This window comes from Ochotona curzoniae, unplaced genomic scaffold, assembly GCF_017591425.1.
Source record: "Ochotona curzoniae isolate NIBS_2020 unplaced genomic scaffold, NIBS_Ocur_1.0 contig_883, whole genome shotgun sequence".
NCBI lineage: Eukaryota > Metazoa > Chordata > Mammalia > Lagomorpha > Ochotonidae > Ochotona > Ochotona curzoniae.
The window spans coordinates 16,422,006-16,437,181 of record NW_024466599.1 but is presented as its reverse complement, the minus strand read 5'-3'; the positions used below and the strand labels follow the sequence as shown (position 1 = coordinate 16,437,181).

Sequence of the window (15,176 nt, the reverse complement as noted above, 5' to 3'; positions counted from 1 at the left end):
ATTTAACTTCATAAGAAATTGCTGGGCCCAGTGTGGTAACCTAGCGGCTGGGTCTTCGCCTTGCACACGCCAGGATCCCATATGGGTGCTGGTTTGTATCCCAGCAATCGCACTTCCCATCCAGCTCCCTGCTTGTCGTCTGGGAAAGCAGTCAAGGACAGCCCAAAGCCTTGGGACCCTGCACCCGCGTGGGAGATCCAGAAGAAGCTCCTGGCTTCTGGCTTTGGATTGGTTCAGCTGTGGCCGTTGTGGTCATTTGATAGGTGAATCAATGGACAGATCTTCCTCTCTGTATATCTGACTTTGTAATAAAAATAACTAAATCTTACAAAAAAAAGAAATTGCCAAGTTGTTTTCCAAAGTGTTGACTCATTCTACTTTCCCACTAGTAACACAAAAAAGTTTCAATAGGATAATGTCCTTGTTAGCATCTGATATTGTCATATTTTTTGTTTTCAGGCATTTTAATAGGTCTATAATGTTATCTTTTGCAGTTTTAGCTTGCATTTTTCAGTTCATTAGTAATGTTGAGCATCATGTACTTACATATTCATGTATTTAAATATTTCCCCCATTTTATGGAGAAAGGGATTTGTTTGGGTGAGTTGAATATTTCTTTATGCTGACTACATGTTCTTGATAAGTTTTTCGGAAATTTTCTATCTGAACTTTATCTTTTTATTTTCTTAACAAAAGTTTTAAATTTGATGAAATTCAGTTTATCACAAATGTTTTAATTTTTTTGTACCTTTTTGGTTCAAAAAGTCACTATATAGTCCAGAGTTCACTAATATTTCTTTTTGTGCTTTCTCCCAGAAGTTTCATAGTTTAACTCTTGTTAGGTCTGTGGTCCATTTTGAGTTAATTTTTGTATACTTATATGGCAAAAGTTCAAGATTATTTTGTTTGGTTTTTTTTAGCACCGTTTGTTGAAGAGACTATTCTTCCCCATGAATTTCTTGCCATCTTTGTTGAAATTCAGCTGATGACGTATTTGTAGATGTGTTTGTTTTTAATCACCATTAAGGCAGGTAGTTCAAAGCTTGTTCCTAAGCTTGAGTAGTTCCAATCCTGTCTTCAACACGTTGTCACTAGAGGCAGCTTTGGTCCCATCTCTTTGTACCTTTGTTTCTTCCTTGAAAAATGGTGACTGTTGCTGTACCTGATAGGATTCTTGTTGAGACTTAATTGAAGCTGTACATTAAAGCTTTCAGAAAAGTATGTAACAGGTGAGTAGGTTTCAGTAAAGTTGGTTGTTATTTCGCCAATCTAATAGATAAAAAAAACTATATTTGTGTTATTTAAAGTTATTTGAAGGAATGAGCAAACCAGAGAGAGGGAGAAAGGGAAAGAGAGAGAAAATTATCTTTCATCTGCTGGCTTGCTCCCCAAATTGGCAATAACATTCTGTCCAGGAACCAGGAACTTCATTCAAGGCATCTCCAGGCATGATGGGGTTCCAAGGACATAGGCCATCTTCTGTTTTGTCAGTCTCATCAGCAGGAAGCTGGACTAGAAGCAGAGCAGCCAGGACTTGAACTGAAACTGAGAGATGACAGCACAAGCCACTGCTTGGCTCTCTCTGCCACAATGGTGGCTTCAGATTTAGTTTTTTTTTTTTTTTTAAACATAATTTACCTCTACAAAAAATTCTGTGGATTAGGTGATATTCTTAGTTTATAGAGATGTCCAGGAAATGTGAGCATGTTATTGTATGTTGGTGGATAGTAGAATACAAAGACTTTGGCATGCCGGCTATGGAGTCAGCTGAGCAGGTTTTAATCTCAGCTCTGCCACTGACTAGTTGATAACCTTGAGTAGTCAGTTATGTTGCTACAATGACATTTAGGTGTTTTTTTTTTTAAAGTAACATCATTCTTCTAAAGCTGTAGCGCAGTGAACGAGTGTTCTATAGCCACACTACCTGCCTGCCTTCATAGTCACAGGAATCCTACAGTTTTATGTGTTTATTTTCTAAATTGATAAGCCAAGTAGATCTTTACTATATATGACATACGTGGTATTTCTTTACTTAGAAAGTGTGTAGGTTTGGCTATTTTAGGCCCTTAGTTCTTCAGTACATCTGTTTCTTTATTTTTATTTCTAACCTTAAAACTTCTCTTTGAAGAAATAACTAAAAAAACAAAAACAAAAAAACTTCTCTTTGAGAGGATGCTTGTAGATTTTTTTGAAAATCTATTCCGTTATGGCTCAGAAAAAAATTATTAAATCCATCTTCACGTTTAAAATTGTAGAGGGGCCCAGTTTTTTTTTCAATGATACATATTCTTGGAAAATTACCTTATAAGGCATCTACATAATACATGAAGCAAATATGTGTAAGTGCATGTACTTCAACCCATTTGTTTCCTAATTGGCAGAAATGGAAAGAGCTGAAAAGGTAGTCAGAAGTGAGGTGCAGGCGTGAGCCTCGTGGCGTAGCACATCAGACTGCTGCTCAGAGCACCCACATGTCATGTTGGGGTGCCTCGCTGGGTCCTTGTTGCTCCATCTCTGATCCAGCTTCAAGCTCATGTGCACCCCGGGAGAATGCACATGATGGCTCAGGTACTGAGTGCCTGCTGGTCTGGAGTTCTGGGCTCTGGCTTCCTCCTGACCCACAGATGAAAGAGTTCTGTTTATATATATTGTAATATAAATAAGTGATGTCTCTCTCTCTCTCTTTTTTTTCCTAAGTAAAGTATAAATGGTTAGTAGCCATGTTGAATGTGTAGAACTTTACGAAGACTCCTCACATAGCTGTTATGGCCATTGCAAAGGATAAGGCTGAAGTGATATAAGCCCTTCTCTTGGTTCGCTTCTACCTCAGACCTTTGTTTAGTGATTTTTAAAAGTGTTTTCTCTGTACTGGGTACTCTGCTGGGTCCTGGGTTAGAGAAGTAAATGCCCAAAACTTTGTGCCCAGGTTTCAGCCTAGAGGAGCAGGTAGGAAGAAAATAATTACCATACCTTCCTAAAATCCTCTGGAGTGCCTCTAGGAGGAAGCAGCTGCTGTGTCCTGGAGGTGTCAGGGGCTCCCAGAGGAAGTGGCACCTGCCTGACTGTGAGGTGGAACTTGAGGTGGAAGTAAAGGGAATACAGGTCATAGGAGATTATTCTGTGAAGACAGATGTGTTGCTTACATTCCTTTTATCTGGGCTTATTAAAGAAGTGTATAGTATTTGACTGTTTTTTTTGTTGTTGTATGTAAAATTTGTCATGTAATTCATGTTTAAAAACCTCTTAAGGGGCCCGGCGCGATGGCGCAGTGGTTAAGGTCCTCGCCTTGAACGCCAGGGATCCCATATGGGTGCCGGTTCTAATCCTGGCGGCCCCGCTTCCCATCCAGCTCCCTGCTTGTGGCCTGGGAAAACAGTCACGGCCCAAAGCTTTGGGACCCTGCACCCATGTGGGAGACCCGGAAGAAGTTCCTGGATCCTGGCTTCGGATCGGCATAGCATCGGCCGTTGCGCTCACTTGGGGAGTGAATCATGGGACGGAAGATCTTCCTCTCTGTCTCTCCTCCTTTGTGTATATCTGACTTTCCAATAAATAAATAAATCTTAAAAAAATATTTATTGATTCATTTGAAATCAGAGTTATGGAGAGAGAGGAAGAGGCAGAAAGTTCTCCCGTTTGCTGGCCCTGTCCCCAAATGAACACAGTAGCTGGGAATCGGCCAGGTAGCAGCCAGCAACCCGGAACTCCATCCACATCTCCTGCATAGGTGGCAGGTGTCCAAGAACTCAAGACAACTTCCGTTTTCATCTCTCATCTGCTCTCGCTGTCACACATCTGCAGGGAACTGGACTGGAAGTAGAGCAGCTGGGACTGGCACCAGTGCTGGAACAATGCTGGCCCCATGCTTCAGCTTTATTAGGTTCTAGTTTTAAACGGCCTCATGAAGTGTGTTAGGCTCCTCAAATCTTTGGACCTTTTATTTTATTGACCATGTTTTAAAATGACTGCTTTGCCGTTCCTACTGAAATGTGAACTCATAACTCAATTCTCGACCTTGTTTCAAGACAGTGATTTAAAATCATGTTTTCCATCTTCCAGGAGAGAACATTTGTTTTATTTAATCTGAGACAGCTTTAGAAAATAGGAATTTTCTAAACCTGGGAGACTTTCTGGTAATTAGGGGGCAGATTGGATTGGATTCAGCATAGGTGTAAGAGGGCAGTCTTGTGAGTGAGTTGACCTTCTCAGCAGAGCCCTAGAGCACAGGAGGCTGGACTTGAGGGTGCAGTGTGGGACTGAGGGCCAATCGGGATTTCCACAACTGTCAGCGCAGTTGGGACAGTTTCCCATAGAGCTCCATGTCAGACCTGATGGATGCAAATAAGGAGGGAGGGTCACTGTCACAGCGTCAGAATTGTAATGAACTATCAGTTGGCAAGTGAGGACCCACATGTCAGTCTGGAGTTCCTGGGGACCACAGGCACAGGGTGGGGTTATATTGACCCCTAGCTCTCTTCTGGGTATCATGTGGGTGCTCACTGGAAGGTTGAAGATATTGTGAGAGACCAGAAGGAGCTCCCTGCGGACCCCTTCCCCATCCTCACGGTGATGTTGCCAGCAACTGGACGGACAGGCGCAAAATACCACGCACTTCCCTAGGTTCTCTTCTGCTAAGCAAAAGCCTGACATTCTTGGGAGAGAGTCAGCAAAGACTGTTGCCCCTGGGGTGAGGAAGAAAACCTTGGGCTCCAGATCTCATGTCAACACTAAACAGAAAAGGTGGAGTAGAGCAAACAGCATTCCTTCTGCTTGGAGGAGCACCAGAAAAGTCCTATCCAAATCCAACCAAGAAAGACTTTGTGTGCCACAGGGAAGAGGGGTAGGAGTGCAGAAAAATCCACCTCCCTCCAGTTCACAGGTCTGCCTGAGTACAGATTGGACCAACAGCATTACTCGTGGTGTGTGGTAGTAACAGCCAAGCCCTGGTGGGAGTACTGAGTGCTAGTGAGAGGTCTGCCACAGGAGGAGAGGCACGGTCATGTGCTGTGTAATAGTGTCTTGGTTAACAATGCATCATGTATTTATTTGATGCCCATAGTTCCATTGAAATTAGGTTTCCTAGTGATGTGGTAGTGACCTTTGTGCAGATGCATTCTGTAATGTTTTTGCACATTGGCCAAATTGCCTGACAGTACGTTTCTCTGAATGTATCCCTGTCATTAAACAACATGTGACTACTGTGAAAACACCACAGATCGAAAAGGCTTTAGGACTCCAGGCAGTGAAAGCACAAAACAAAAAGGAAATGTCTGAGGTTTTTCTGAGTTTGACAGTTCCTGAAGAAGACTTGAGAACCTTGTTCAGAGACGAAACACTTTATTACTAAGTGGAACAGCAGGTAGCAGGAGTTTCAAGTTCAGATTGCTCCGTCTTACAGTCCAGCGGTGGTGGTGTAGAAGTAGAGTCAGGTGGATGCTGGTGCTTGGAGATGAGGCGCTCCAAGCTCAGGGAATCCCTATGATTACAGTCCTGACGTCCCTGGAGAAACAGCCTAGACAAGACTGTCACCGCCTTTCTTGTAGACAGAACCACGAGGGACTGTGAAGAATTGTCTCAGCAATTTCTGGCTCCTGACAGATGTTTCTCATAAGCATGTTGGTCATTCTGATGAATGTGAGGAGAGAATGGGGCTTAGTCTATTTTAGTTATTTTATGCAGCATTTAATGAAGGCCTTCAACAGGGCTCCCAGCTGCATGCAGGTTGATCTTAGCAAGTGGTGGTCTCAACTGTGTTCGCTGAGGTCTCTGCCAAACAGATCCTGTGAACCACCTATGGTTATCTTGGAAAGCTAATGACTTTTTCCTTAAATCTTAAATTGACTTTCCTATCTGGGCTGTGGCATTAATTCAGGTGCAGTAGGTTGCAGTGGTAATTGCACAAACTCTACCTTGGTCTACAAAGAGGAAATCTTGGATAATTCTGTGACAACCCTTGCCAGTAAGTTCTGGTTAACCTGAATGTTTTCGAGGACTATGGAGGTATTTTGTCAAACACTTGAATGTCTCTTTTTATATTTTAGTAATTTTTTGAAGGGTGACAAGTTACTGCCTAGATCCTACCCTTAATTATCTCAAGGATGCACATACTGTGCTTGTAGAGAAGATATTTGTTATTGTAGGGGCCCCAGGTGGGACCTTTATCAAAAGACATAGTTTGATAGTCCTCTAATGTGGCCTCCTGGAGGACTGGTGCACCACAGGGTTACCAGTTGTCTTGGGATAATTGAGTCTTTCCTTGTTTTTCAGAGATTGCCTGAAAACAGTTCAACCTCTTCTATTTGTCCTTATACCACCTTATACATTAATCCATTACTGGGGCTAGGGTTGGAACAGACTTTTGGAAGTAATGTGAATGGGAGGGCCAGTTGCTGGGGCCATCTCCAGATGTTTCTGATAGGTTGCTGATAAAGTTGAGCAGAATGAAGAACAAATGGCAGTCAGTCCCATCTGATAGGGGGAGATTGAGCAGCAGTTAGAACTGCCAAACCGGGGCTGGCTGGAGGTCTCCTGAGGAGCAATTCCTGAGAAAAGACTGTCAGTGTTGCTTCTTTTTAAGATTTATTTTTACTTACTTGAAAGGCAGAGTTACAGAGAGAGGGAGAGACAGAGTAAGGGAGAGATCCATTCTCAGGTTCACTTCCCAGATGGCTCAAAATGGCTGTCGCCAGGAGCCAGGAGCTTCTCCTGGGTCTCCCACATGACTGCAGGGAACCAAGTACTTGGGCCATCTTACACTGCTTTCTCCAGCACTCTAGGGGGAGCCAGATCTGAGGTGAGGCATCCAGGACTTGAACTGGCATTCATTTGGGATGCCAGCACTGTAGGGGATGGCTTTACCCACAACACCACAGCACCAGCTTCATCGTTGTCTCTTCTCATTCACAGCTGGCTGTAGGAGTCCAGGGTGTTTCTACCTCAGGCACCTGCTTATTACTCTCTAACTCCATGAACTCAGTGTTGCATTTCCACAGCTGTAACTTCAGCATTTTCTAGTAATCCAAAAGGGTTGAGTGTAAGAGAGACCTGGAACGTTTTTATTAGCTTGATACTAACTTTGAACCATCTAGCTTTCCTATTAGCGGAATTATTTACCTGTTGATCACACAAAGCAGGCCTCCCTGCAGCTGCTGATAGAGGAAAGAAAAATGCTTCATGTCCAGGAAAGATAATGGTAGAATCCTGGATTTTTCTTTTTTTAAGATTCGTTGATTTTTACTGGAAAGGTGGATTTTTAAAGATTTTTATTATTTTTTTTATTGGAAAGGCGGATATACGGAGAGGAGAGACAGAGAGGAAGATCTTCCGTCCGATGATTCACTCCCTAAGTGAGCGCACGGCCGATGCTATGCTGATCCGAAGCCAGGAGACTCTTCCGGGTCTCCCACACGGGTGCAGGTTCCCAAAGCTTTGGGCCGTCCTCGACTGCCTTCCTGGGTCACAGGCAGGGAGCTGGAAGGGAAGCGGGGCTGCCGGGATTAGAACCGGCGCCCATATGGGATCCCGGGCGTGCAAGGCGAGGACCTTAACCACTTGCGCCACCGCGCCGGGCCCGGAAAGGTGAATTTTTATAGAGAAAAGGAGAGAGAAAAATCTTCCATCCTCTGGTTTACTCCCCAAATGGCCACAATGGCCTTGGGGTGTCTTACAGATACAGGGGCCCACACAGGTGCAGCTGCACAAGGATTTGAACCATCCTGCATTGTTTTCACAGGCTATAAACAGGGTGCTGGGTGGGAAGTGGAGCATCTGGGACACAAACCAGCAGCTAAATGGGATCCCAGTGCTTGCAAGGGGAGGATTTAGCCCATTGAGCCATTGTACCAGACCCAGTGAAATTTATTAAAAACAAGAAATGACAGTAGTTTGAGGTACCTCTGATGACCTAGAAGTAAACTGGAGATACCATTTTCCAGATGTCAGAGGGGAAGATGGTCCATGCAGTGAGACATGCTCCCCTCTACTCCCTGTTGCCACCGAAAGTCGCAAGTCTATTCAGCGATATTGACCTCTGCATCAGAAATATAGCCACATCTGATCAGCAACTTGATTTTAGGCTATAACAGAGAATGAGCCCTCACATGGGCACCTACTTGAATGACCCAGATAAGTCAATTAGCCCTTGAAATTTGTGTTCAATTTGCAGTCTCACAGATGATGTCTTTAGTCTGCCAGCCTGTAATTTTCCAGGTGGCAAACCAAACATCAGGGTCATTGGCAGCAACCCCAGGATCTGAGTCCTGCCCACCAGGAGACCCTATGTACTTTGAGTTTTTGCATGGCGAGCCCTGAAGGTGAACAGCCACTGAGCCCAGCACACACTGTCAGCTCGTAGTTTCTCTGGACCAGGGTTTCACTGCGCCAGTAGCCTTGCTTCAGACCTTGGAGTGGGAATCAGTTTTCCCCTCAGAGCAGCAGCTGCCACTTTTTCATATGAAGCCAGGATGCCAGGACTAGTGGTATGGTAGGTAGGTACATTGGGCTAATCTACCACCAGTGTAACACTATCATCCTTAAAACACTGGTTTGAGTCCCTCCTTCTCTGCTTATAATCCAGCTCTCTGTCCCTGTGCCTGGGAAAGCAGCAGCAGATGACCCAAGGACGTACACCCATGTGGGAGACTCAGATGGAGCTCCTGGTTTCTGGCTTTGGCCTGGTCATATCTAACCCCTGCTGTTACACCCACTTGGCGTGTGAACCAATCAGTACAAGATCTGTGTGTGTGTGTGTGTCCTACTTCCTTTGTAACTCAAATGAATAAATTAAATAAATAAAATAAATATATTTTAAAATAAAGCCAAAATTATGTGAGAGCCAGGCTGACTGTGTTATTGAATATATCCTTTCCATCCCGACAGACTGGGTTTTTTGAGTCTCTCACCTTAGTTAGATAATGAGTTCAAGTTGAGCCACACCCATCATGGATTCTCAGGCCACAAAATCATGTTGTCTCTGTGACTGAAGGATTCAGCTCTCCAAAGCACCTGTGGGTGGAAGCCGCTTGGCTTTGCCAGAGGCCCCTACTAGTAGCATCCTTTGCATCAGAGGTTTGTACTGTCCTAATACCCAGCATTGGGTTTTGTTGGGATTTACCACCTGCCACTGCTGCTTGAGATGTTTTGTTTAGTTAATTGTGGTACACCAGGGCAGGTTTCTTTGTTTTGACAAATGTAGCAAGTGTTTAAATTGTTAAGCTTAGAAATTGGGTGAAGGAATCCTGTGTTGTCTCTGTAATTGTTCTGTAAATATAAAGTTGTTCCAAATTAAAAAACTTAACTTTAAAAAAAAAATAGTACTACCTAACTCTCCACCATACCCAGGTAAGATCAGATCAGACCCTTTAGAATGGCATAGAAGTTCCTTACAAATAGTTCCAGGCTGTTTATTTCTTACCACTTTCCTATATTTGTATGATACTGTCGTCGTTAATTCTATCAGTGCACCTGCTGTGTGTTGTACATGTGTAGGCCTCTTGTGCTGTCACTTCTTGCTATAAAATGCTCTGACCCAACATCTTCACTTGGTCTAATTCAGGCCAGATATCAAGGCTCTGTCTCACTCTTAATCTTTCCTGATGTCTCATCCTGGGTGTATAGCCTATATATAATGGGTCTGCTTCAGCATTTGGAAAGGTGAGCATTGCAAACTTTGTTTTTTTAAGAAGTATGAATTCTTTTCATTGTCAGTCTTTTGCTTGTGACCCATTTCCAATGAGTAGTATGTTAAATTGTTAAATGAATGCATAATGAAAAGCTTTAGGCTACTCTGTATAAGGTTATGATAGAAGTCTACCCCTGTGTCACTCAGATATGAAATATTCTCACTAAAAGGACATTTCTGACTCATGTTTACATGTTTACATTAGTAAAGATTTGTTTATTTGACAAAGTTACAGTGAAACACACACACACACACACACACACACATGCTCTCTCTCGCGCGCGCACGCTCTCTCTCTGTCTCACACATACAGAGAGATGGGCGGAAGAGAGCGAGAGACCATTCTTCCACTTGCCTGTTCACTCCCCAAATTACCCAATGGCCAGGACTGAGCCAGGCCAGACCAGGAGTCAGGAACTTCATCAAGATCTACCACATGGGTGCAGGGGCACTAGCACTTGGGACATCTACTGCTTTCCCAGGCAGTTAGTTAGATCAGAAGCAGAGCAGCCTTGGGAGCTGCATTGTGGTGTAGTGCATTCCATATGGAGATGATGGTTCTTGTCTCTGCTGCTCTACTTCCAACCCAACTCCCTACCTGGACAAAGCAGCAAATAATGGTCCAAGTGTTTGGGCTACTGTTACCCACTTGGGAGACTGGAAGAAACTTTTGGCTGCAGTTACCACCTGGCCTAGTCCTGGCCATTGCAGCCATCTAGGAGATGAACTAACAAAGGAGAGGTCTCCCTTGTTTGCTGTCTCCCTCCCTGTCAAATAAATAAGTTTTAACAAAACAAACAAAAACTGAAATGAAGCAGCAAGAACTTGAGCCGACAGCATTGCAGGTGGTGGCTTAACTCTTTTTTTTTTTTTAAAGATTTATTTTTATTATTTTTTTATTGGAAAGGCGGATATACAGAGAGGAGAGACAGAGAGGAAGATCTTCCGTCCCATGATTTACTCCCCAAGTGAGCGCACGGCCGATACTATGCCGATCCGAAGCCAGGAGCCTCTTCCGGGTCTCCCACGCGGGTGCAGGGTCCCAAAGCTTTGGGCCGTCCTCGACTGTTTTCCCAGGCCACAGGCAGGGAGCTGGAAGGGAAGCGGGGCTGCCGGGATAGAACCGGCACCCATATGGGATCCCGGGCGTGCAAGGCAAGGACCTTAACCACTGTGCCACCGCGCCGGGCCCATGGCTTAACTCTTTGCGCCGCAGCAGCAGCCCCCTAGAATTGTGTTTTGAACATTCCTGTGTGCACAGACTTACCATTTCTTTCTTTCACTTGTGTTTTAGGAGGGCCAAATATGTGGGCTATCACCTCTGAAGAACGGACTAAACATGATAAGCAGTTTGACAACCTGAAGCCTTCAGGAGGTTACATAACAGGTTTGTGTTCGTGATTTTTGTTTCATTTATAAATTACATTTCTTTGCCTAGAATGTCTTAGTATTTTTAATTGGACTGCCATCAAATTTGTGTTATTAGTTCATTGTGTCACATTATTTTGTGTATAGGACACCATAAAAACTTACATTGAATAGCAAATATACTATTTTTAATAACTTTGAAAAATAATATGCTATTAAAATATTTTTAGAATCGAGAACTAGGCCAGGCTGAAGCCAAGAACTAGAACCAAACCCGTTCTAGTCTCCTACATGGGTGACAGAGCCCAAAGAATTGGACCCTCTTTCTGTGCCTTGCTGGACACATTGGTTAGAAGTTGAATAGGAAGCAGAGTAGCTAGGACTCAAGCTGACACTCTGCTATGTGATGCCAGCATCTCAAGATGTAACTCACTGCACAGCAGTGACCTTCTGGAACTATGTTAATTTGTTTTGGGTTTGGCATGTGGAATATTTTTTTCTAAATATTAAATGAAAGTCAATAATTTCTGTTTAATTGTCTGGTTTCACATGTTAGCTTTACATTTATTTTTGAGATTAATTTCTCAGAAAATAGTGTTTGCCCTGAAATCTCTTTTCATAATGTTATTTCTCTAAGCCTATTCCAAGCATTTATTGTTGATCCCAGTTCTTGTTTTCCAGAAAGACCTCCAGAGCCAAAGGGGATAAAATTAAATGTGTCTTTCAAGTTTTTTCACTAAGTGAAAAATTTTATTCTGTGCCAAAACATCTTAGCTCTTTAAATGGAATTATATATACAGTTGCAGCTATGCTATTCAGTTTGTACTATGCATGTGCTATGCTAGATATATTGTTTTATTTATCCTTTACAGCAAATTTGTGAGGTAGGTACTCTTGTCTGGATGGATAGATAGGTAGGTAAGCAGATAGATAGATAACCTGAAACTTAGACATGTTATGTAACTTGCCCAAGATGATAGTACTGATCTGGGCCTCGAAAGCATTTAACCTGACTTTGGAATCCTTCCTCTTAACCACGGTATTTTGTGTTCTTATAATAACAGCTGTCCCTAATGTCAGGGTTTGATTGTTGCTCTTCACTGGGTGGAGACCCAAGAGTCCCAGGTCAGACAGCAGACTTTATTAGAGTATCACAGCCAGCACCATGAAATCAGTGCTTTGATTATGGCTTCATTTATTCCCTCCATCCCACAGGGGTGATGCAGACAGCCCAGAGGATGCTACCACTTGCCGTGGCTGTGTTCTAAGAGAGGAATGCTGAGCTTGGGCAACCCACCATTCTGTAGCAAGCAGTAAAGCAAGCTCTTTTTGTGTGTCCACTTGTACAACATTATATCATTCCTCAAGATTGCTCATTGCAAATCCAATTCTGAGAAATGATCTAGGCAGGGAGAAATTAGGATATTGTATTTTTGGCATATATAGCAGGGTCTATAGGAGTATGAGGAAACTCATGTTTGGCGGGCAAGGGAGAAAGAGAAGGAGAAAGAGATCTATTTGCTAGTTCATTCCCTTCGTTACTACGACAACCAGATCTTTCCTAATATCTAGTGTTTTCTTCCTAATACCTGTTAGAAAATAGTGTATTTGGGAGATTCTTGCCACGACATAATAGGGTAAGCCACCACTTGTGGCAACATTTCATGTCCTGGCTTCTGATCCATTTGCCTGCTTATGGCCTCGGAAGGCAGCCGAGGATGACTTGAGTCCTTTGGCTCCTCTGTCCATGTGGGAGACCCAAAAAGAGGCTACTGACTATGGGTTTCAGATCAGGTCAGCTCCAGCTGTTTCAGCTATTTGGTGAGTAACCGGTGGATGGAAGATCTCTCTCTTTCCTCCTTCCAACCCCCTCACTCCCCTGGTAACAATGCCTTTCGAATAAAAAGATAAACAAATCTTTTTAAAAAATAGGATTTTTAATGATAACTTTTATTAAATACAGTGTTACCAAATAAGATACCAACTGTGGGAAAACTCAGATGAATAAATTCAGTTGTGGCTTTTGTTGCTTTAAAACATCTATGTGTTATTAAAGTAAATGATTATGCTTGTTCTATAATAATTAAAGTTATAATAAATCCATAACTTTCCCCCTTTGTTATTATCAAGAGGCGTTGGAATGATTCCATTTATTAATCCACTGCTTGGTGTTTGTTTTTCATTCCTTCAGGTGATCAAGCCCGCTCTTTTTTCCTACAATCAGGTCTGCCAGCTCCTGTTTTAGCTGAAATATGGTAAAGTGTTTTATTTTAAAAATTTCTGCTATTCTGTTGCTTTTTATAATTTGTGTTAATAACATTGTTTTTGATTTTACTTTATTGTTGTGAAATAATATTTCTTCAGCTTTTACAAAATACATTTTATTGAGCAATTTTTTACTATTCTGTTGCTTTTTGTAATTTGTGTTAATGACATTGTTTTTGATTTTACTTTATTGTTGTGAAATAATATTTCCTCAGCTTTTGTAAAATACATTTTATTGAGCTAATAATTAAAAACAACTGGAGTTGTGTCTTGTAGGCCTAATTTTGCAAAGAAGATATATTCATTATCACTGAGAATTTCTTTACAATTTGGCAGGATCTCAAATTCTTCTTTCTGTTATTTTGGTTCATTTGGTTTATTAACTGTAAATCTAAAATCAGCCCTCCCTTCCCTTGGCAGCAGCTTCTGTGATACCTGGAATTTGTGTGTGTGTGTGTGTTCAGTTAATACACCCTACCCCATTTTTTTCCCCACTTGGAATACCCCCATACGTTGTAGAGAGCCAGACACATAGCATAAATTCAGTAATACTAGAACAAATGACTAAATTAAGTCAGAATTCTACTTTTGAATAATTCCTTTGTATCCACATTGATGGAATTCTGCCCAGAGTTTTCTAGATTGCGCATAGACAGGCAGGGCTCAGTAGATGCTGTCATGGAAATGCCATGTCATTGTCAACCTCAAAAGTAATGTTGGTGTTCTCGTCACACCCCACATATCAATCTACCTGTCTCCTGCTCCCGTAGGGCTTTGTCAGACCTGAACAAGGACGGGAAGATGGATCAGCAGGAGTTCTCCATAGCTATGAAACTCATCAAATTGAAGCTTCAAGGCCAACAGTTACCCATGGTTCTCCCTCCTATTATGAAACAGCCTCCAATGTTCTCTCCATTAATTTCTGCGCGTTTTGGTATGTGTTTATTAACTTAATTTCTGCATTTGGTAGTTATACTTGATTCCTGCCCATAATATTTGGGAAACAAAAAAGGGTTTGTTAATAAAAATAAATAAATAAATAAATAAAATAACAATCCCCACACTCCAAGTTAATTTTCATGTGTGAGATAGTATTTTTAAGATTTGTTTTTAGCATTTTTAAAAAATTTTTTATTTTAAAATATTTTTAAGATTTGTTTATTCATTAAACCAGAGTTTACTCCCCCAGTGACTGCGACTGTTGGAGCTCGGCCAGGCCAAAGCCTGGAGCCTGGAACTTCATCTACTATCCCCTGTAGGAGGCAGAAGCCCAAGTTCTTGGGCCATCTTCTGCTGCTTTCTTCAGCACATGAGTAGGGAGCTGCATCAAAGTGGAACATCCCAGTGTTAAACTGACACTTTCATTGGATGCTGACAGCACAAGTGGTGGCTTAACTTTCTGTGCCACAATGCCAGCCCCCCAGAAATATTAAATATATTTATAGTTAGCATGTCTACATTCCCAGCTATCCAGAGACAATTCTGATTTATACCTCTTGCTTTGATATCTACTTAGTGTTGCCTGTCATTAACTCACAATTGAGTAATAAATGATATAACTCCTCATGGTTATAGCCAATCCTGAATGCAAGGAAACTTTAACAAGTTCATGGAGAAATGGAGTTAAGTAATCATTTCAGGGGAATGCATTTGGCCTTAGTGCTTAAGATGTCCCCATCTTGGAGTATCTGGGTTCAACACCTGGCTCTCGCCCTGATTCTAGCTTCTGTAAATGCATGCCCTGGGAGGCAGCAGTGATGGTTTGAGTAGCTGAGTTCCTACCAGTCATGTGAGAGACTTGCATTGAGTTCCTAGTTCCTGGCTTTGTTTTGGCCATGTGGGGAGTAAACTATCAGATGAGTTC

General features: G+C 42.3%; 1 protein-coding gene across 4 annotated transcripts in view; it reads left to right on the top strand.

Moving 5' to 3' along the window:
* ITSN2 (intersectin 2) overlaps nt 1-15,176 on the top strand; it is a 141,715-nt gene that overhangs the window by 34,313 nt on the left and 92,226 nt on the right. For all 4 annotated transcript variants that reach the window (XM_040992917.1, XM_040992916.1, XM_040992919.1 and 1 more), the window contains exons 3-5: nt 10,974-11,066; nt 13,239-13,302; nt 14,083-14,246. In XM_040992917.1, coding sequence (XP_040848851.1) covers nt 10,974-11,066; nt 13,239-13,302; nt 14,083-14,246 — 321 coding nt within the window. The remainder of the gene's footprint in view (nt 1-10,973; nt 11,067-13,238; nt 13,303-14,082; nt 14,247-15,176) is intronic.